Here is a 23567-nt window from a genome sequence, read left to right on the forward strand (position 1 = left end):
CTTTGCAGCAGATCTGTACTTCTTGTATATAGCGGATACTGTTACAGTAATAGATGACTAATAAAAAACAGCATCAAATCATACAAAAAATAAGGAAAAAAATGATGGAGATTCACAGTTTTTTCACTCTTCTTTGAGTTCATAAACTTGAGGGACTTGACTCTCATTGTTGTTCTTTAAACGTGTTTCCTATTTTACTGTTTTTACCTTGTGAGTTTGAAAGTGTCTTCAGAGTGTTGAATGTGTTGTATTTTGTTTTTTGGAGTATTACACAATATATGACTTGTCAGAGTATGTACAATAGAAGAATAAATGTGTAAGAGATTCCATGTTACACAAAAGCTTTCCTCTTGGAGCAATCCGTCTTTTAGAGATTGATTGAAGTACACTGTGATGACGTAAGCAACAGGTTGACCGGTGTCCTCGCGGCTGCTCTCATGTTCTCCGCAAGCCTGCAATTCTCTCCTCACCGCCGGGGCGCGTGCAGCCTGTGAGCCTCCCCGTGTCATCACACACACACACGCGGAGCTCGAGCTGCCGCACGAGACCACTGCAGCAAACAGCTCGTGCTTCAGGAGGACGTTGTCCAACGTTAACGGTCGGACAGAAAACAAGAGTGAAGGAGCAGCGGACCTACTTAGACAAACGTCCTCCAGGTACGAAAATGTATTTTTGTTTGTTCCAGTGTTGACGATTTGTCGCTGTGTTTGCTCTTTAAACGACCGTCACACGTCACGATGTTAATAAATATTCAGTGTTGACTGAACTGAAGAGATGATTTTGAATTGTTTTGCCGTTAATGCGGTCTCTGTTTTCAGACACCGTTTGTGTGTGTGTGTACAGCGGCAGAAAACAGGTGAACGACATTAATGTAATTAAGCACAGCAGTTAAATCCTCGTTTACTGTCATTTTAAAGGTTTTTTGTTTTGTCATTACGTTCAGCGCACAAGCTGCTGCTGCTGTTTGATAAAACGTAAAAAAGAAAATAAAAACTTAACCTTCATAATCCAATTTAATGAGATTCAGAATGATAAAATTGAATTAAAGTCTCACAATATTTAAACGATAACATGATTATGACTTTCTCATCTTTTCAACTTTTTAGTCATAACAACTTCATTCATTTTGACAATTCTCATTTGAACCTTTTTTAATATTTCCAACTTATTATGACGTTTAGTCACACAAGTCCATATTTTGTCTCATGTCCATATGTTTCATGTCATAATTGTGACTCAAAATGACAGTTTTAAACACTTAATTGTATAAATCTTTAGTAATAAAAGATAAGATGTTAGTGATGTTCTCAACATCTGTTCATTTCAATATTTAGCCTAGATTAAAATAACTAAAAACTGGACTTGTGTTTGACATTTTGCCAACTTGTATTGTTATCCAAATGGGATTTAAACTTAAGGCACATAGTTTGTATTATTTGGTTTCCTGTTTTTATGTTGTCCTCCAGGACACAAATGTGTCAGGAAGTCCGTGATTAGCACTAAACGTTAGTGAAAAAATGTAAACACTTGTTTTGAAACAAACATTAGACTCTCGCGAGAACAGGTGAACACCTGAGAAATGAATTGGAAAGATAACAAATAAAAATGCCAGTACTCAAAATAGTAAAATAAAGAAGTGCCATTGTGATGAGGGATCCCAGACTACATGATGTCAAACCAGCTGAAGGCATCAAACACTTGCCAGAGTGTTTTGATATTTCCACTACTTTCTGCCATCTTCATCTTTTGATGCTATGTCCTGTGTGCCACCTACTCTTTTTCATTGGCTGTAAGTAACATGTGTTTGCAGTTGGGACAGTAATCAGTACACACCACCCAATTGCTTTAAGAGTTGGCTTAAAAAAAATCAAACATGTTTGACTGACAAACCGTCTGCAGATTTCTGTTTATGACTGTCACCAATTGGTGCAGACTGCAACTGTGAATCATGGGTAAAATTGGGCAAAAGGCATACTTATAAGCATATCCACGTGCTAAGCAAATCCATAAGTCTAATTTGTGTTTCAAAGACTGAACACTAATTAATGTAACACTGAGGCACATGGAAGAAGAGATGGTCAGTTTTGATGCACTTTTATGCACAGACATAATAAGCAAGACACATAAATCCACTGGATCTCAAAAGAATTGTAAAACTATGTCCAAAGTGTCAAATTTGTTGAAGTGCAGTGCATTTTAGTGCTTGACGATCTAGCCAGGTTACAAACAACCACCTTTATGATGTGGAAAACTCTGGCTTTAGATGTTTGATGTCACTTCCTAGTACAGAAGCTACAGCCCTCAGATCTGATATTAAAGCCAGTTTTCACACAACAATCGCAGCATACAAATAATGTTGAATTGTTATTGTTATGAAGACTTGACAGAGGCAGAATAAAGACGCCAACAACTGCAGCTTTAAAATTTCATTAATAATACACTTTTTGTATTGTGCTTGCTACCGTCCTCTTCACAACTTAATTAAATTGGTTTTATTACTGTGAATGAATATTCCCACAGGCTGACTGAGACCCAAGTCTAGCAGTGAAAAGCTATTAAGACCTCTTCTGATATCATTTTCCTCCATTCTTGCTGAGGCTGTTTGAGGTCTGTGATGATCACAGCATAGAGAGAGCAGTTTAATAAATAAGTTTCCTTTGTTGCTTTGGTTATAATTAAACTGTCAAATGAGGACAAACTGTTAATTACTGTCCTGACTACAGACATTTTATTTAGTCTTAAGTTATTGTACTCAATTCTATTGAGTACAATAACATTTTTTTTTAAAAGACAGAACTCAGTCAATAACCTAATTTTCCACTTTTCTATGTTTGCTGTTCTTTTAATACCATTGGTTGATCTGCATTTTTTTTAACCTGAACTATGAAAGTAAACTCTGTCACATTAAGAGTAGTTAGTGCTGTTTCAACTATGCTATTTCATTGTGTTTTTTGAATATTTTATTTCATGTGGGCCCAGTCATAATACTACAGGGAATCTGATATGACTCATTTTGGTTTGTGGCATTTGAGTGATTTGAATATGGATGTGCAGATTATATGGTAAATAAAACAACATCAACAACAACCACCACCACAACAACCACCACAACCACCACAACCACCACAACCCCCACAACCACAACAACAACCACCACAACCACAACAACCACAACCACCTTACTTCCTTCTCCAGTTCTCACATTTGCCAAAATAAACATGTTGCCTACTCATACAAGACAAAATGCATGAATGTCTGTTTAGAGGAAAGTTTCTGAGGTTAAAAGTCCAGTCAACAGCATGTTCAGTTGTTTTTTGGGTTAACTTTCATGTCTTACAACATGTGTCCTGATGCAGTTGAGCGCTGAAACAGTCTGTGCTTTCTTTTTTCTTTTTTTCTTTTTTTTTTACTTCAAATCCCCACAATTATGTTCAGTGTGAATAATCCATTGCCAAAACTGCACATTGTTTTATCCCATGGCAGGATTTGGAATTATAGTGACTGAAAGCTGTTGGTGAAAAATATTGTGGCATAGTTTGAGATCATTGGAGAAGACACATTCATACACTCAGGACATGAATTTTCTTATCACAAAACCTAAGGGTTTAAAAAAAAAAATGTATTCCCATATTAAGATGCTGTTTTGTTCACAGTCTGACTTTACCACATCAGCACATGCCTGCTATGCTGGTTGTGTAGTTGTTGTTCGCTGAATTGTTTGTGTAGTTCAACAGCAGCAGAGAGCTGAGTAATCTGGATACAAAGAGCTGCATTGTTTTATGTGCACTGTCTCCCCTGCTCTCTGTCCCTCTCTCCATCTCTGTATCTACAGTATTCTCCTTTTATTAGTGAGGGGCCTGTGTTCACTCACACAACTGTTAACATGCACACACAAGCAGCTGGATACATGCTGTATATCTGTGCTTTTGTTCATGTGACATTGTTGATGCTGTATGTTGTGCTTGTGAGTAGTTTGTACTTTGTGATTGTTTACTTTTTTCTGACGTTGCATATTTATTCCACACATTTTCTAAAACCGAGAGATATTAGATTGAAATTGAATAGGACAGAAGGCCTTGAAAAGCTGAAACAACTCTTTTACTTGGCAAATGCAGATAATTTGATCAACTGATTTATATAATGAAGAGATTCTCAGTGACAGATGTGCAGAGGTTAAAATATCGTCTTTTCTTTCAGTCTGTGCTGGACGACAGAGACACTAATATCAGACACTGATATTAATCATAGATGGCTTTTAATGTGAGAAAATGTCTAATCTGTTAAGAACAGGATTTGCAAGGGTTTGTATCAGGGAGTCAAGATTTGCTTTTCATCTCCTTCAGTGTATTTTGCTGCATCATATTTTCACATTGGAAAACGGATGAAATCACACATTGGAACACACTGCAGCCTCCAGCTCTGTATTCTGTTCTCTGTGCTGCTGGTGCCGTTTTTATCATTACCTCCCCTGGTTTCACTCGGCCAGTCTGGGGCAAATTACATCATGCTCCAAGTTCTGCTGCTGGGCATAAAGACCCTGCACCATGTCTCTGCATTAACTCACTGATTTAATTACTTCTAGCTCGTGTCATTTCACGTGCAAACAATAATAATGTATGTTCTATTTATTTATCCACTGCAGTTCAACCAAGATGCAAATATGTTCCTGTTTACTTTTACCAAACAATGTATTTTAAATCTAATCGATGTTCACATATTTCTGACTCGGCTCTCACCTGCTGCACATTCATACAACTAATGCAGTGTTACCCAGGGGATCATTAAAGTTTAATCTAATCTCGTGCATAATCACATCCTGAAACCACAGTCGTGTAGTGCCTGGTTTAAAGAGCCCATGCAGCAGCACAACTGGAGATTCATACATGCTGATGCTGTTCAAAGAGTGTTAAAGTGCCACTGTGACATAACCCCCAAACCATATTGTCTCTGAGTATGCAAACACATTAACAACCTACTCAAGACATTTTCTTTACCCTACAGTTCTGCCATTCACACATTCATAATGCACATTAACATGGACCAGTTGTTCTGCCAGGTCGCCAGTTGTGCTCAGTACTGTCAGGTCATAATTGTCGGCATGTATAAAAGCCACTTGTTGATCCTGTCAGATGTAATGGAGCCGAGGCAAGTGAAACATGACAGAGCACTAACCTTTTCCCTGCCCAGCTGGGTCGGTTCCGCTCATCACACATGAAGATTTACAGTATAGCAGGTCAGCTGCAGCTGTGGTGACATTTTAACAGTGAAAGTCTTGTCCAGGTGTTTTATTGCTGTAGTAATGTGGCTTTAGGTACCATTGAGAAGATAACTAGAGTTTCAAGAAGCAAGAGGCAGGTTTACATTTTTCCTGTTATAATTTATTTATATAAAATATAAAAAAATGAAGACGTTTGTGATAGTCTTCGCTGTTAGCCTTGCTTGTTGTTGGTGCACTGCAGTTTCTGAACTGCTGAGTGAGCTGTTCAGAAGCCATAAAACTGCTTCTCATGTTAAAGTATTAGCTGGCACTTAGGATCAAGTTTTAATATCTCATAAACAATGACGAGGTGTATCTGCAGCAGAATCTTTTTTTTTTTTTTTTTCTTCAAAATCAAGCTTGTCAATATCCATATCACTACATCCAGAGTGTCTGCAGGGTGTAGAGAAGCCCATACTGACCCATACTCTGTGATAAATTCATTTTTTGTTTGACCTAAAAGTTGTCAAGTTCTTTACTTGGTCTCAGTAGAGGAGAAACCGACTTTGTTCAGTAAACTCCTTCTCAACTGTCTCCTTTTGGAAAAGTAGATCAAGGCTTGTGGAAACTGGAACAGTTATGAAAATCACACATTTTCATGTTTTCCTGGGTCAGTAGCAGATATTTTAGACCAGTGATTCACCGTGTGAACAAAATGTTCACTGATGATTTTCAGTTTAATGCTGTTACAGTCCTGTGCAGTTGCATACTGCTAATTCTGATGACCTTTTATAAAGACTCTCCCTCAGGAACATGTAATATTTTACTAATTCCGTCAGTAATGTTTAAATTCTGCAGAGATCACACAGAAGCTTACATTAATACCCTACTATTATTGCATTATAATTACATTTTATGGGTTAGCGTATGATCCTGGAGAAAACCTAATGGCTTTGATCATGTCTGTCAACAGGTATTTTGTGCTGTTGCCCTTTCCATGGAGGTCAGAGGTCAGAGGTCATAGTGCAACAGTACAGGAGCTGAGATCAATGATTCTTCAGCAGGCAAGAAGTGAAGACTGAACATCCGTTCCTTAAGTGCAGGTATCATGCTTTGTTTGTTTCTGATTACTTTTACTAAAACATTTGTTTTTCTTCATTTCATCATATAAAAAACAAACTCTGAAATGTGTGGAACATATCTGATAATGTTGTTGACACTTCAGCTCTGCTGCGGTTTTCACCAAAAACTTTAAGAACATTAAGTATTGCACAATATTTAGCACATTCAGTAGCCATTATATAACTGAAATCAGGTTCAAATCCTCTGTCTGAGACATTTAATACTTTGTAAAAGGTCTTTTGTTCACGTTTTTGGAGAAGTTCTCACTAGTTGGGTAATCACACTGTATTTTCACACTGGCTGACCATAAACCTTTCTGTAGTGTCATTGCAGATTGAAGTATATAAATATGCTCATACAGTATTTGATGAGAAAAGCTTGAGCAGACTGGGGCTCCCTCTGTAAAGAGCTGGCTGAAAAAAGTGCTGTCCAGAAGTGTAGGTTGATGTTTTGGACTGGCCAGTGTCCAGTGGGTGTTCAGAGAGAAAGTGGAACATTGACAGATGAACAAGGAAAGAAGTGAGAGACAATGGAAGAACAACTGAGGTTAATATAATTAGTTGAGAGGGAGATTAAGTGAAACAGTGAAGTCAGGAAAATATGAACAGACGGGGATGAAAAGGTAAAAGATAAAGATGGAGGACAATTTCTGGTCAATCCTCAGCATCACGTTCACCTTTGATCTTCCTCAGGACCTCAGGGAGTCTTAAGTGTGTCACTGCTTTGTTCATGTCACCAGTTGTCAGACATGTGACCCACCTTTAGACAATGCAGACCCATAGTTTATAATACAGGGAAAGTGAGTGGTCTGGCAGGTGAACTTTTTGAAAACACTTGACTATTGAATTATCAATTAATCTGCTGCTTAATTTCTATCAAATAGTCGCTCTTAGTATTAAAGGATATCAAAAACCTAAAGCACAGTTGAATTAGCCAAAATGACATGGAGTATATCTCTGAAAAAACTGAACAAGCTGTATGTGAATTATTTTGGTAACAAAATAAAGATACTTGTGAGATTGCATCAGAAGTGTAAGCGTCACGGTAGATGCCATTGTGTTAGAGTAAACCTTGATTGTAAAGTGATAAAATTGTACTATTGGACTGTGTGGAGTGTCTGCTGTCCAGCAGGCATGCTAGTTCTTTGTTTACATGATTAGGCTGATTCCCCGGTGACATTTATCAATGTTTACACTGTTACGATGTTTTCTACACCTGCTGGTTTGATTTATTGGTGCTTGGTGATCATAAGAATGTTTTTATGAGCTTTTAGTCGAGTTTCTGACCTTTCTCTGGGTATGCAGCATGTCTGTGTCCGGGAAGAACAGGTTAATTGATAAACAAAATTGACTACAGTACTAAAACACGTACTGGATCTCTAAACTTCAGCCTGTAGATTACACAGATATACCTGCAGTGAAGGCGCTACCAATACCACCATCACCACACAGAAGCCCCTTCTTGTTATAAATTTAGGTCATTATTATTATTATTATTATTATTATTATTATTATTATTATTATTATGTTCAATTGTCCGTTAATGAGCTTGATTTTGTTTTTAACACCAACAGTCAAAACCAAATAAATGTGTAATACTAGCAGCTCAGATACAGTATAATAAATGTATATGCTGTGATCTGATTAACAGGCTGAGCTGAGGTCTGATCAGTGCTCATGTTTTAAATAAACACGTCCTAACACTTTATGACACCTGCACCTGCTCAGTGAGAAAACAGCTGTCAAGATTCAGGTAAACGACGCTTTGAGGTCACCTTTAAAGTCATTTAATATTAAACTTAATTTATTAAAAGGTCAAAGGGAGCAGATACACAGACTGTAAGTGTGTACATCATTTTATGAAAGTTGGTAAATTAATTAAAAATGTGATGGACAGCACTGTGTTTTAAAATACAAGAAACAAATATGTATCCTCTTGAATACATTTTTTGAGATGAAACTTTAATATTCTTCATACGACACCTTCAGGTGTGGATGCTGATCTCACTCAACATTTATATAAAAATATAAATAGACTTAGACTCTCTAAGTCTAAGTCTATTTATATTTTTATTTCCTCTGCCTTTATTTACTTTTCCCGTTCTGTAATTTAAGTTTTGTGTCTCATATTGTTCCTGCTTCTGTACTCACTCTAAACTGAGTATGAGTTGAACATGAGGTATACAGGGATTAATGTCACTCTGAAGAATATGTATGCTTTAGTGCGTAACAGCTTAGATGACGCATGATGGTTATTTGCCTAAAGTTTCCACTCAAGTCTCTGTCTTTTATTGCTCCATCTGCTTCTTTCTCGTTATGTGTTTCCCCACCTTCCTCCATTCTTCTCACAGCAGTCGTAATAACAGAGCTGATGTCACGGTTGCCATAGCAGCATGCCGGGTGAATCACCCTAGTCTTTTAGTTGCAGCGACATAACACAGACAGAAAAAGGAAATTAATACAAATTACATGGTAGAACTGAAATTAACGAATAAATGTAACTAGTTAGTGTTTAGACTGGCACAGAATAAAGCATAGTTCTCCAAAGTTATGTCAAGAATGCATGTCTTAATATACAGTATATCTAACTGTAGATGTGTTAAATATCTATTTACTCTTTATGAAGTGGTTAAATGGCTCAGCTGGGATCAGTGATACTCTGCCTCTGATTTGTTGTTTTTCTAGTTTTGAGCAGTAGAAATTCATCTTTTATAGATCTTTTCTTTCTGTTATTCTGCTCTGACAATGTTTTTAGCTAAATGTTATTTGCTTTTCTTTAACTTTTTCCACATAAAAACCTTGTCAGAAAAACCCACATCAGTATTTTGATTCTCTGTCTGATTCTTTATAGATTAGATTTAGAATTGGTTATTTTTGCAACAATTAGTGATGGGGAATTTGTCCTCTGCATTTTAACTATCCTTACTACACACCAGTAGTGAATGTACACAAGCCAGGTGCAGAAGCAGTGGGCAGCACTTATCAGTGCTCAGGGAGCAATGGGGATTTGATGCCTTGCTCAGGGGCACCCCAGCCCTTGATTTGAACCAGTGACCCTCTGGTTACAAGCCCAATTCCTTTCCTCTTGGCACTGTGCTGCCATGATCTGATACCAGTCTGTCATTTACTGTGGTGTTTTTGCAGTCAAAGAGTTTGCTACTTTGACTGCAATAGAGGAGAATCAACACGACAGGGAACTCACCATCTGTCATGTTGTCCCACACAACTCCATCCTATTTTCACACTGGTGCGCACACACCAGTGATGAGTTAAATCAGGGATTCCCACATTTTGTAATCCCTGAACCCACAAAATAATGGTTTTAGAGACTTCTTATCTCCATGATCACTGGGGATGGTGGACACACGTGAAGGATCTTGATAAGAGCAAGTTCCAAAACAAAATTGTCACCAATGTCATGCAACATATCGTAAAAATAAATCATCAATAGGTTTGTGTGTGACATAGATCACATGAGTATTTGTGTTTTCTGGGTTACTTTAAGCAGGCCACATGAATTAAACCAGAACTTTCTACATCCCTCCTCTCCCTGTAGGTGCAGCAGCCAAGAGTCCTGCCTTTTTTTCCCTCCGTCCTCTCGCTGTCCTCTCCTTTCCTCATCCTTCTTCTCTCTCTTTCTCTCCTCTTGCTCGCTCTCTATCTCTGTCATGTTGGGCTGTGAGTTGAGTGTCAGCCCATGACCAGACTGAAGCTGGGGAAGTTAAAGGTGGTGCGGCGGCAGCTGCTGCAAAGGTACAGAACAACATGATATATACCATCATGTCTAATGCTTCTCACATCATCGGTTACTGTGTAAACTGTTGCAGTAATCTTTATAGTCAAGTAGCAGTTTATTAACATTTCAGACAGACACCTTCTAAGGTGACAGATATGTATTTATTTATTTGATTTGTTTGTGACTGGATTTACTAGATATGAACACCAGCCATTTGTCTCCTGTCTGGCTGGACTCTATGGTTGCCAATGGAGACGATACCAAAGAGCCAGAGCACAACCAGGAGAGTGCTGCTGCAGCAAGGTGCACACACACTCACGCACATGTACACACACGAGCATCTATAGATTGTGTTGACTCTGGTTACTTTGCTGATTGGGCAGAGTTTGAGTCCCCTGCCAGTTTTCCTCCGTCCAGCCTGCTGACTCTTCTGCTCACTGCTTTTTTCTGAAAATATGTCAGCACATACAGTGAACAGGATATACTTTGTCAGCTGGTATCAAAATAAACTGCTTCCATATGCTCTGTGTAATATGACTGCTTTCTCCCGTATCTGCCCGTTTGTGTAGAATCTGTTGCCATTGCCTCATAATTATGGTACACTAAGTCCTGTAAATATGGGGATGTTTATTTTGACTTAAAATCTATACATGATACAAACATTTGGTTAAATATAGTCCCCATAAGTGCAATCTAAGATGAAGTTGTTAATGACTAAAATAAAGAAGTTGTGCATCTGTTACAGGTGGAGTGTGGCAGTTTTGGCCTCCTGATTCTCACCTTCTTCCTGAGTTTTGTTTTCCTGTATTTCTGGAGTGAAGCTCAGAACGACTACAATGACTTTGACTGGTTGGTTACACAAACATTCTCACAACACTTTCTATGATTTAATTGTGTTTTGGGGCATCTGTTGTGTCATTTTAGTAAGGGGCAGGTTTATTGTATGTTCTGTTTTTCATGTTCTCCTTCAGGTTTAACTTTGGGACTCTTGGCTTCTGGTTTCCCTGGTCCCTGGTCCTGCTGGTTGTTGCTGCTGCTCTGTTCACATACATTGCTCTGCTACTGGTGTGCACTTTTGGTGACAAATATACTTATAATAGACTTATTTTGAAATACAGAAAAATATTATTCAGAAGAAGTGTAAGATGAATCTGCATCAATTGTTTATGTTCAGTTTTTAAATTAAAATAAATTAAAATAATTTCTTCCCTACTTCCCACTAGATTGCTATGCAAATATAATATTTTTTTCTTTTAGCTATAACCTACATCCGCAGAACATTATAGCAAAATCTGTCCTTTACATTTTGAATTGTTCTGCTCAGAGAAAGACAGACAAACAAACAAAAAAAGGCAAACATGGCCAAAAACATCACCATCAAACCATCAAAACATTGGTTCTGGGCAGCTAAAAGTAGCATGTCTTTTGTATTAATCTCCCTGTTCAGGTGCTGGCGGTGTGTCTGCTTTCTGAGGGTCAGAGGCTTTACCTACACTGGAGCCACAAGGTATGTCTATACTGTGTATATGTGTGTGTATATATATATATATATATATACTGTGTATATATAGATATACTCACAGAATGAACAAACAAACACTGACACTTGTTTGTATTTTTCTGTCCTCCGTGTCAGACTGGCATTGTGGTGACATTGGCGTTCTCCGTCATAGCCACTGCCATCCTGTCTGACCTCTGGAGCAAAGAATGGAAGACGCTGCTCCTGTCTCTGCAGGTTAGCGAAGAACCAATTGCAAGGGAGAGTTTAAAATATCATTTAAAACTCATTCAAATTTCTCTAATCTTTCTCTTATTATCATGTAGGTGACGGCGCCTTTCCTCCACGTGGCTGCAGTGTCACTAATGGCCATCCTCTCCTGGCCAATAGCATTACACTTCTTTCGTATGAACAGGAAAGGTAAAGGTTTGCTCATGAGTATTTACTGTTAATGGTTTGCCTCTCTGTAACAATGCACAGGTCATTGTAGGTCATTATGGAAAATAGAAAAGAAAATACTTGTAGGTATCTGGTATTTTCAGAGTGATAATCTTAGAAAACCTGGGTGTTCACTTCTTAGTCCAGGCCACCACACAGCAGGCAAAAACACATAGCACTGATTATTTGAGAATGTTCCACAGACTCTCATGTTGATGTAACGCTGTTAATACAGGAAAGTAAAAAGACTCAATGACCTTGTTAAAATAATGTAATTATTTCTGTCTGAAAGTGCACAGTTTCTTCTCTAAAAGCTTCTGTTGTCATAGTGATGAGCTGCTCCGCCTGCCTGGAATACAGCCTCTCTAAAATCAAACACTCCCCTCAGCAGTGACATGTGTCAGCCATGAATTGTACATCTCCCTGTTATCCATCTCTCTCTCCCTCTCTCTGTCTCTCTCTGTCTGTCTTCTTTGGTCTCTTGAGTGTTGTGGCCTCTTTTCGTGTTGCTCTGCCTGTTTGTTGCCACCTCTTTCTTCATGCTTTTCTTTTGGCCTCTCTTTTTGTCTTTTCCTCTCTGCTGAATGACTTTGACCTCTGTGGCTCTCTCATCCCTCTTTTCTCTTAGTCTTGGGTTGCCATGGTGATTTAGCCAATGAAGTGATGCTGAGTCATGTCTGGGGGTCTTTCCTGACGGGGCAGGGGATATTAGAGAGAGAGAGATTTGCAAACAGGATGTAGTCTCTCATTACTGCACTGAGAGGAACCCGCTCTTTCTTCCTTGCTTCCTTCCTTGCTCGTGTCCTTGCTCCCTGTCATTCTTCTTAAGATGCAACTATGAAGTTGTGGTTTAGTTTTGTCCCGTCTCTCTCCCGGATTCATTCTCTGATCAGGCAGCCGTCATTGTGTACGTTTTCTCTGTGGCTGCTACTCGGTACCACACCAGACCAGCATTTTGAGCTTATCAAGAAAGACTTACTGTACATTAAACCTAATAAAATCTGATTTCTACTCTAGGACACACTCATTTAACTTGAATTATCTGAATTAACAGTGTTGAACTTTTGCATAAAGTTTACACTTATCATCGATAAACAGATTCTCATAATCAATTTTCATCGGGTCCAGACTTAAAATTGTAAACTAATTTTGTGCGTAGTGATTCAGCATAGTTTTGTTGTTGTGTGCCCTTCAGTGCGTCAGGTGGCTGTCCTGGGTCTTTTCCTGTCTGTGTTGTTCTCTCTCTACCTGGTCCCACTGGGAATGTACTCACCCTGCATTAAAGAAGCAGGAATGCTGGGACCGGCCCCAATGCTCATCGGACACAGAGGCGCTCCAATGGTAAGACTGACCTGAATCAGTGTGTACCTGTCCCACATCTGTGTAAAGCCTGTCTTCTGTTGGTTCTAATAATTTTTTCTGCTCATGGAGCGGTTTGTCGTGGCTCATTGTTATTATCAGTTTGAGAATATCTCTGTCTCACTATAGGTGTGTGTGTGTGTGTGCGTGTGCGTGCGTGCATGCGTGCGTGCGTGCGTGCGTGTGTGTAGCTTGCTCCTGAGAACACTGTGATGTCATTTGAGAAGGCAGTGGAAGTGGGGGGAGAAGGACTGGAGACTGATGTCACCATCAGGTATTTACTCATCTTTGTGAGGTCCAAAAAAAACCTACAAACCTGTCTTTGTGAGGACATTTTGACCTTTGAACAATAGATGTCTGCAACAACTGTTCAGACATTAAATGATAGTTTATTAAAGTTAGTGTTAAAAACTGTGGAGAATGAAATGCTTTCATTGAATTAAATCTCCTTTGTCTCTTAAGTAGTTGCAATTTTATTGTATTCTGCATTTTCCCTTTCTAACAACCTCACTCTTCCCTTTCTTACTCTTATATTCTGTTTGTAGTTATGATGGCGTTCCCTTCCTAATGCATGACTCCACTCTAAGAAGAACCACTAACGTTGCTGAGGTTTTCCCAAACCGAACACATCTCGATGCCTCCATGTTCACCTGGGCTGAACTGCAGCAGCTGAATGCTGGCGACTGGTTCTTATCGGTGAGACCAACAAAAAAACTTAGTTTTTTCTAAGTTCTAAGATGTTTTTTCACATCCTGTTTCTTTTAATTAAAAAGTGAATTACTGAATCTCAACATTCTAAATATTTTTAATTTACAAAATAACAGCTTGCTGCAGCTTTGTGTTTTATATTATATGATAACTCAACATTTTCTTAATATTTTTTTTAAACAGAGAGATCCATTTGGCACAGTGTCCTCCTTGTCTGAGTTGGAGCACTCCCAGGCCCAGAACCAGTCTGTACCCTCACTTTCCCAGTTTCTGGAGGTGGCAGCTCGTAGCAGCAAAATTGTGTTGTTTGACCTGCGTAGGCCACCATATGGACATCCTTATAGTGAGTCATACATCAACACCACACTGCAGGTGGTGCAAGCGCACATCAACTCCTCACAGGTAACTTTACACAAGTGTTCAAATAGACATTTATTTATTGTGTGTGTGCTTTTTTTAAAATCCCAACTGTCTTTTTTATTTTATTTTATTTTAGTTTAGTTTTTATTTGGCTAGAGAATTTAGGCACTCTACTGAATCTTGTCTTGCGTGTGTCTGTTTGTGTGTGTAGGTGTTGTGGCTACCATCTGAGGACAGGGAGTTGGTCCAGGCGGCTGACCCAGATTTACAGCAGACCTCTGGGGTAAAAGCTTCAATTCAAGAGCTGAGAGACGGCCACATCACCAAACTGAACCTGCACTACAGCACCATGTCTCAACAACAGATCAGGTACACACACACTGGAACAAACAATCTTCAGCAGAAATGTTATGCTGTGGCAATGTAACAATGATTCATTCACAAATTAAAGTTAAAATTATTTGATTGTACCCTCACATAACCTTGGGGTCTTTTACCAGCTTTTTATAATTTTGTCTATGTCAATGCATATGGTATGATGATGATGTTGTAAAATTTTTGACTTCCTCAAATACTCAAAAACCAATATTTATGTTCTTCACCCTACGTATGTAAAGCATTCCCCTGTCATGAGAACATAAAATATGGCTCATTCCATGTTAATATACTTTCATTCAGAGGCCCTGGCCTCAAATGTATATATTTTATCATATTTTTGGGCCCTCCTTTTTTGCATAGGTTTAATTTCAATAATAACATCAATTCTTTTCATAATCGATTAATCTATAGATTATTTAAAAGTCCATAAAATATCAGAAAAACAGTTGTCGATTAATTTAATAATCGATAATTTTTTTAGCTCTAATTAACACAAACTGAAAAAAATAGCAGGTTCAGAGCATGCGAGTGTGAAGTTCATGGCTGGAGTCAGTGGAGAAAACCAGGAGAGATGTTACATAAGAATAAGCAGAGGAAAGAAAAACCTTGGCAAAGAAACAGTTATTCATTAGAGGAGAGAAATGGTTTGAGTCCGTGAGGAGAAGCAGTGGAGGAGGAGGAGGCACAGGTGGGAGATGTAATTAAAATTTAGTGGAAGGTTCCAGTGTTGACAAGTAGAACAAGAGAGAAGAAAGGGAGCCACTGGAAAGAAAGAGGTGAGAAAACAGCTCAGTGACTCACACTGTCAGTTTTGTTTTTTAGTTGTTCCCCCTTTAACAGTGATTCATATTCACAGTGATGTCTCATTGAAACATGAGAATATCAGCTTTGATGGCTCTGTGTTTGTCACTGTCGGGTGAATCATGTTTTATTGTGTCATAAACACTTTGCATGTTGCACATGTTTTTTTATAATCAGAGAATAAGAAGAGGTGAGCAAACTTTACATGTAATGTACATTGTAATGTAGTAATGTAATTATATTATTCAGAATAAATTATGTAAGCTTTTAATTTCACTAAAATAAAATGTTCAAACTTGTGGCAAAGAATAATTTCCAGTCAGCTTTGTTCTTCCTTTTGTTAGATAATCAATAGAGATGTGCATCTCTCCCTGAAATAACTATTTAATATATATATGCATGTGGAATCCAGGGAAGATGCTTGTTATTATGTAACAATTCAGTCGATTATGCCCATAATGTTTAAATAAAACAGCGTTTCAGCGATTGCCATTTTTTCCACTTCATAATGTAGTTTAGTGTTTTTTACCCAAATGATTTAATCTTATGAAGAAACACATAGTGAATCTCCTGAGAGTCCTTTATGAGTTTGGTGAGACACAAAGAGGAAAAACAGTAACAGCAAAGCAGTCTCCGTAAACCCATTCTATCATGAGACTCTGGGCCATCGATCAGGTCATAGTGCATTTAAATCGATACTGTGGTATGTGTATTATTGTTTTTGTATCTCTAACCTCCCCCTCTCTCCCCCTCTCTCTGTCAGTAAATACCGGTCAGTGAACATCAGCACTAACCTGTATGTGATCAGTCAGCCGTGGCTCTACACTCTGGCCTGGTGTGCAGGAGCTCACTCTGTCACCACCAACTCCATCCACATCCTGTCCAACAATAACAAGCCACTCTTCCTCATGGTGAGCACATTCAAACATTCAGCTCATCTTCAGTCCTCATTCTTTGTGCTGCTATTGCATTAAAACACAAGTTTTTCCCTACTGTAACCAAGCAACTGTTTAACAGGGGAAATAAAGCATTTCTTTTGTTGAAAACAAACGGATGAAACTGACATCAGACAGCTGCTTAATAAAGACATCCTTTGTAAAGTGTGGGGATCCACAATGGACATCAAAAGATGGTGAAACTAAACAACAAAGTCAATCTCCTTATGTATTCTCTGTTAGCAGAATCACATTTTCAGGTGTGTTGGTTATTTTTAAGCAATCAGTGAAAAAAGTTTGATCAAAACTTTCTCCATTGTTCCATGAGAGAAATAAAAAAAGCAGAAAATTCTTAACCTGCTCCAATTAGATTAAAGCTACATCCACACTATGTTTTCATTTAAAAATTAATTAAGATTCATCTGCTGATCAAAAAGCTCCAGTAAATCTCCAGTAACTCGTTTGATCAGGGTTCTGATGTGTGTTAAATGTCTCTATGCTTTATGATCACTTGATGGAAACATTATTCACACATTCACACTTGCTCAACTCTGTTCCTGTGAATCTGAGGATCTTTTCTTTCAACAAACGTAATCATGCTTCTTTGTCCGTCTCTCTCCAGACTCCTGATGAATATAGTCTGATGTGGATTCTGACCGATGCCGTGTCTGCCTTCCTCATCATGGTCATTTTCATATTCCATTGGTGCGTTGACACACATGCACACACATTTGCTGCCTCTGCTAATTGTGATGTCTGGAGTTTGGTTTGGTGAGTCATCTGGCTGCCAGTTTTATTAATATTTAAAATAGAATAAATCTATATTGTCCACTAAGGTGGAAAATTGTCTTTGGCTCACTTTTAAATTTTAAAATAAGAGTCAAAAGTATAAGCAGTTTAACTGAATGTCCAAGGACACTCATATTAGCTAATATTTTGGCTTATTTAACAAATTAACTTGGATTGTTGAAGGTTGAGCTCAGTTTTACCTGTGGACACACAGTTAACCCACAGATCAGGTGGTACAGGTCATAAAAATGAGGCTTATCATGAAGCCAGGTGTTTAATGGTGGAAACAATTATAACAGAGAAGTCCAACCCCTCACAGGCAACATCCTGGAAGTTATTTTTGTTCATAATCTCAAGTCTAATGTGTTTACACAAGAATTTTCAAGACCCATTGCTCACCTGGGGCTCATGATACACACACACACACACACACACACACACACACACTGTTTAATGTGTGCTCAGTCTACATACAGTACACATCAAAGCAGATATAATGGTACATGTGGCAGAGCAACACTGACCCACCTGGTTATCCTCAGCTCCACTGACCTTTCTCTTTGGGGTGTGTGTGTGTCACAGGTGGAGAGAGAGAGGTCTGCCTTTCTGGTCTGGCAGCCGTCAGACTCATGAGAACGGGCCGTACAGCAAGTTTAGGACAGGTATGTGAATATTCCTCTTCTCCTGGTGTGTTGTTATATTTGTATGTTAATACACAGTCTCTCACACCTCGTCTCCATCCTGAAGTTAACATGTCTCGTCTCTGCTGGAGTGAGAGAAAAACTATTTGAAATGTACTTCTATTAAGTTCAACCAGCAGAGACAAGATAAGCTTTCATGATTGTTGTCTTTGCGTGCAGTGATTTCCTGCTGTGTGTGTGTGTGTGTGTGTGTGTGTGTGTCGTGTGTGTCTGCATGTTGTTTGTGTCAGACTCTTGGGAGGTCATCTGTGTTCGCTGGAGCCCCCTCCACTCTGATCCTCCTGCTGGAGCCTTCATCTCCCTCCCCTTGGTCTTCAACCCATGAGTCCCTGCATGTCAGTCCCTCAGGAATCTTGTATGAACCCCAAACCCTGTTTGACTTTCACCAGCTCACATTAAGATCTATGTTGTTAAACGGACCTCGAATCATCAGAACAGACAGTGTTTCCATCATTTAAAATTTAAATCACTTCACTTAGTGAGCAACAGCAAAGGATGCAGAAAATGTAAACAGAAACAGGACACAGTCAAGTACATGTATATTTTGTCAAGAGGTGATGAGTGATGAGAAATTCAAACCAGTGCTGATGGTGTGGATTTTCTTTCATGGTAACAGCTTATCTGAGTATCTGATAGTTCAGGTTTCTTGAAGTGTAGACGTAAGGGCTATTGACAGTCAAAGCTAACAACGTTTTAGCCCTTTCACCTAGAACTTGGCAACCTCATTCTCTGTGATGGTTTCCAGTGGGGGAACACAAGGACAAAGACTGTCTAACAAAATGGAAAATATATTCATTAGTTGGTGTACACTAAATTGTATTAGTTTAGCATTTAGTTAAGTACCTTGTATCTGTTTTTCCTGCCGGTGTTTTCAGTGAGTGCGAACCTGCAGGTGTCACGGTACTGTCAGTGACCTTTGACCTTTCACAATGACAACTGCTTTCTAAAAGAGTGCTACAGTTTACAGAGGCCTGTAAATAACACTTTAGTACAACACGTGAATGTCTGTATCATGAACCAGCCTCAGCAGTCCACATCTTCTACTCCTTTTTCAGATCACTGGTGGAATCATAGATGCATGACACTATCCATCCCAACCCTTGTATGTTTCAGCCCCATCTCCACTAGTTTGATTTTACCCACAATGCTCCTTGACATGGAAAAAAAAAACTGAACTGTTTGATCTTTACCTCCCTGTGCAGAGCTGAGTGATGTGTGGTCCATCTCCAGTGTCAACATCCGGCCTGACGTTCGGAGCATGCCCAGTTCACCCATCAACCCTCACCTTCCCACCATCACAGAGGAGTGACCAGGAGAGAAGAGAGGGAGACAGACTGACAGAGAGGGAGAAAGACAGACTGAGACAGAGAGAGAAAAAGAGAGAGAGGAGGAAAGATAGTAAGAGAGGAGAACATTTTAGTGTCAAATCAACATTAATAACTAAATAAGCTAAAATGTATTGGATAAATAATAGTTTATTTTGCATTAGAATTCAAGCTTCCATTTAATATTATATATTCTTATTTCTGATTATAGTTATTCAAAACTTATTTAATTTGCTCTCTGTTCTCTAAGTTAAGTCCTGCCCCACTTCACACTGGGGATAAATATGTAAGCAGAAACCAGAAATGTCATGTCTGAGATTCTGGATTCACTGTAACTGAAAGAAAGATAGAAATGAATGTTCAATGTTCATGTGCGCCATATGACCCAAGAACAGAAGAGACACATACTCTCTAGTCTTTCTCCACCTCCTCTGTCGTTCTCCAACAGCTGGGATCTGAAAATGAACTATACCAAATGTACCAAACCTCACATTGATCTGTTGTGAACAACGATGGAGCCAAAACATCGTGGACAGGAGCCGATGAAGACCAGTGTCCACTTCCTCTCTGTAACGTCTCTGACGCCGGGGCAAACACTCACTCAGAGGCTGACGCTTGAGAACATGTTCATCTCTTTGTCATTCAACACCAGCTGAGCTCAACATCACACAACATCGAAGAAACTCAAAAAAGAAAGAAGAAAACTATACATTAATACACAATTGCTGTAGTTATACGTGAGCTGCTTTCACTTTTACCGTCTCGTGTTTCTGAGTTTTAAGGCGGAGGAGTGAAAAAGCTGATGGTGGGGAGGCACGTGGACGCATCTAGACGACTGTAAAATGGACTCCAAGTATGTTTTTCTGTATGAATTCTGCTTTCATATTGAGCTGTGCAAGTATCAGGTGCATCAGACCAAACCTTAAACTATGTCTTAATCTTTAATCTATCTCTGTGTATCTGTAGCTGTTAGATGCAGTGTATTGATATTTACAATGTTTGACTGAATGAATGTAAACCAGAGGCAGAGAAGTTACCGTTAGTTCCCGTCTTTGTGGGAACTGAAATGAATGTATTATCGAACAAGGCCATGTTTCTCAGGAGCATGAGAAATGTTGTGGCCGGGGTCATTTCAGTTTGGCAACAGATTTGTGCCAAATGAAGTTTTAGCTCTTGTAAATAAAGATTATTTAAAGATGCTTTTGAGGAGCTGGAGCTCGTCCTTTAATCGTCTCAGATCTTCAGGTGTGACCTCAGTGTTGGAGCTGCAGTAAGTGCCATTTACAACACTTTACATTCACCCTGAATAATAAATATACAACATTTTGTTTATACAGTCTAACAGCAGGTGTAGATCGATGCTCAGTAATAATCTACAGTTCTCTATAGCAACGAATCATCCCGGCACAATTCACAGATGCATTTTACACAAGTCGCCTCTCAGTGAGCGTATTAGTAATGTCTGCCCACAAGAGAGCTGAGACAGGTCTAAGGAAAATTAGAAACTTTTTTTACAAACCTGCCCACAAGTTCCACATCAGACGTTATTTGATCTTTTCCCTGTGAAAATCCTGCACTTTTTTTTCAATAAATGCCTTGTGCAGATACAGACAGATGATCTTCAGCTCAGCCTTGATGAGGTATGTTTTTATTTTATTTATTCTTCTAAAGTGATTGATTAGTTTCACTGCACCTAAAAGCATGAAGTCATGTTCATGAGTTTTGCTTTGATGTGTAAGTTTCTTCAAGTGTAACATAAAAATGTTATCTTTCATTTCTTATAAACAATAGAAAACAAGACCTCAGGGTTGTAAGTGCACAATTCTTCAAAAATGACATTTGTATAATAACATACAACAATAACATAACAAAGAATGCACTGTTAGTGTGATCATATTTCAACAAAATACATCTTAATTCATGGTCAAACTACAAGATTTTCAGTTTCATGTTTCTGGTGTTGGATATGAATGACAGTTATCTTGTGACCTCAGTTGTACATTCCTCATGATGAAGAGGGTTGAGGTGAATTTCCATAAAACTACAGGAATGTTTGAAACTGCACAGGATGCTGGGTAATGTGTTTCTATGTATGTTGTAACTGCAAGGCATGAAATGTAAAAATCAAACACAAAGAGGTGTAAACATTAACAATGAATTAAGTATTACAAATCCCAACAATTCACAATTACACACATTTTAGGCCATAAATAACAGAACAGGTGTTTAATGTGTCTCACATAATGACTGTTTGTATCCAAGCCAAGAAGAAAAACTGTGAAATAACACACTTAAAGAATAGTCAGTGTTTTCAGAAGCAATGAGGAAAAAAGAAAAACTAAATATCTACAGCTTCAGTGTGATTTAGGGTTAGATAAACTTAATCCCACATGATCTAATACTCGTTACAAACGCACGTATGAAAACAAACAAATTGTTGGATGGCTGGATGAAAACACTGACATTTTACATCCTTGCCAACCTGCGCCACAGGTCAGTGTGTTCTTTCCTGAATCAGACATTTTAAAACGTTGTCTTAATGGGTCAAGTTTGACAGCAAGGCTCATAAATGTTCATTACATGTATTTATTTAACATAAAAGATAATTCAATATTTGAAATGAGACTTGAACCAATTACAGTCATTAGATGAGCTTCCTGACGCCTGCAGCACCACCCACTGCTCACTTTGTTCATGTAATGGCAGTTCCTTCAACAGCAGCCAAATTCAATTTAAGGCTTTTTAGTAACTTCTGCAATTGTTGCTTTCATGTTATGCAAAGACAATGTAGTATATATGCCAGTCCAGTGTATGGCGCTGTAACACTGCCACAGAAAACCTTAAAGTTAGCTGGGTTAGGCTAGAATGATGGCCTATGACATTGTTTTCCCAAAGTTGTATGTTAGTTGAAGACACGAAAATGCAAAGGTGGTGATTTGAGATTATTTTACTCTGAGACCCATTTTCATAAAAAAGTATTTTAGGGCTCACAAAACGCCAATTACATGTGGATAAAAAACGATACATACAAATAAAAATGTTTGCAAGTTCTCTAAACTCATTCTTATGTATACGGGGCCTTTATGTCAAGCCCAAAATCTCTTGACACAAAGTGTCTTCTCACTCAGTCCAGAGCTTCATCATTACTCCCGTAAATAAATAGGTTAAAGGATTTTACCGTCATAAGAACTTCAGCAGCCACAGTCACTGAATGTGAAGATGAGGTGTCTTCAGTTTGAACGGTTATTGATGTAACCATGGCAGCAGTAATGACTCCACACACCGCAGAACCACAGCAGGGTTCAGGGAGTTTCAGGGAGTTTCAGGGAGTCACAGGTAGTCGTCCTCACTGGACGGCTCGTCCTCGTCATAGTTATATTTATAGTTGTAGTGGTAATGGTTGCTGGGGCCTTCGCCGGGGTCGTCACTGCTGGCAGCTGAACTGTCCCCGGTGATCTTTGACCCTTCTGAGCTAGCAGAAGGACTGCGGCTCATCCACCACAACTGGTGGGCGAAGGTCCGCCCCCAGCTGCAGTGCTGGCCAATAGGGCGCAGGAGCCGGATGAGCTCAGTGGCCTCCTGCCAGTAAGAAGTTCACTTGCTTTGGCCGCGCCCGGAGCGCTGCTTGTTCATAGTGGTCAGCATCTGACTGATGTAAGACGTCAGCAGGTCGTCCATCTTGTAGCCCTGTGGTAGTCATGGAAACCTCTTTAAATTTTACTAAAATTAGGTTTACCAGGGTAAGATAAGGAAGCATACAATGGTGCAGATGTTTAGCCTCTCCTTTTTTTGAATTAATGACAATTCTTAACTGAAAAGTTTTATAGCTCTGTTTTCTGAATTAATTACACATTTTCTATGCTCTGATTTTCTGAATTACATTTTTCCTGGAATTGTTTTTGGCTCAGTTATTCTTAATGAGATTTTTGCTGGGGAGGAAATTGACCCTGTTTTTCTGAATTAATGATAATTCTTAACTGAAATTATTTTGAGCTCTGCTTTTTCTGAATGAATGAGGTTTTCCAGGAAAAAAGATTCTGCAAATTCAGGAAAAATCAAGAAAAATTATCTCATTAATTCACAAAAAATGTAACCCTAACCCTAACCCTTCTGTAGTAAAAGCACCGATATACAGTAATAATGTAAAGGTTTTTCAGAAAATTAGACTTCAGACAAAAAATTCAAACCGACTTGCATTGATCTTACAAGAACTCTAATAAC

The 23567-nt window shown here is 38.7% G+C and overlaps 2 protein-coding genes across 11 annotated transcripts in view; one reads left to right on the forward strand and one right to left on the reverse strand.

Moving 5' to 3' along the window:
* Positions 1–450: 450 nt before the first annotated feature.
* gdpd4a (glycerophosphodiester phosphodiesterase domain containing 4a) lies at positions 451–20545 on the forward strand. 5 transcript variants are annotated; one of them, XR_009240917.1, is made up of 20 exons: positions 451–656; positions 6171–6300; positions 9875–10071; positions 10252–10357; positions 10800–10903; positions 11026–11119; positions 11502–11561; positions 11691–11789; positions 11879–11972; positions 13186–13331; positions 13541–13623; positions 13895–14045; positions 14241–14459; positions 14629–14786; positions 16360–16507; positions 17154–17236; positions 17903–17982; positions 18252–18376; positions 19077–19123; positions 19224–20545. XR_009240917.1 is itself a non-coding variant. In XM_058634287.1 (19 exons), the coding sequence occupies exons 3-18, from the start codon at positions 10016–10018 to the stop codon at positions 18344–18346; spliced, it is 1776 nt and encodes a 591-aa protein (XP_058490270.1). In that variant the 5' UTR covers positions 451–656; positions 6171–6300; positions 9875–10015; the 3' UTR covers positions 18347–18356; positions 19224–20545. The 5 variants fall into 5 exon arrangements, 3 of the variants coding, with proteins under 3 accessions (XP_058490270.1, XP_058490271.1, XP_058490269.1); XR_009240918.1 differs by having other exon boundaries at positions 18252–18356; XM_058634287.1 differs by lacking the exon at positions 19077–19123 and having other exon boundaries at positions 18252–18356.
* Positions 20546–20987: 442 nt separating this feature from the next.
* myo7aa (myosin VIIAa) overlaps positions 20988–23567 on the reverse strand; it is a 58700-nt gene continuing 56120 nt past the window's right edge. For all 6 annotated transcript variants that reach the window (XM_058634278.1, XM_058634281.1, XM_058634280.1 and 3 more), the window contains one exon: positions 20988–23033. In XM_058634278.1, the coding sequence (XP_058490261.1) occupies positions 22941–23033 (93 nt within the window). In that variant the 3' untranslated portion in view covers positions 20988–22940. The remainder of the gene's footprint in view (positions 23034–23567) is intronic.

The sequence above is a fragment of the Solea solea genome, chromosome 7 (genome assembly GCF_958295425.1).
Source record: "Solea solea chromosome 7, fSolSol10.1, whole genome shotgun sequence".
Classification (NCBI taxonomy): domain Eukaryota; kingdom Metazoa; phylum Chordata; class Actinopteri; order Pleuronectiformes; family Soleidae; genus Solea; species Solea solea.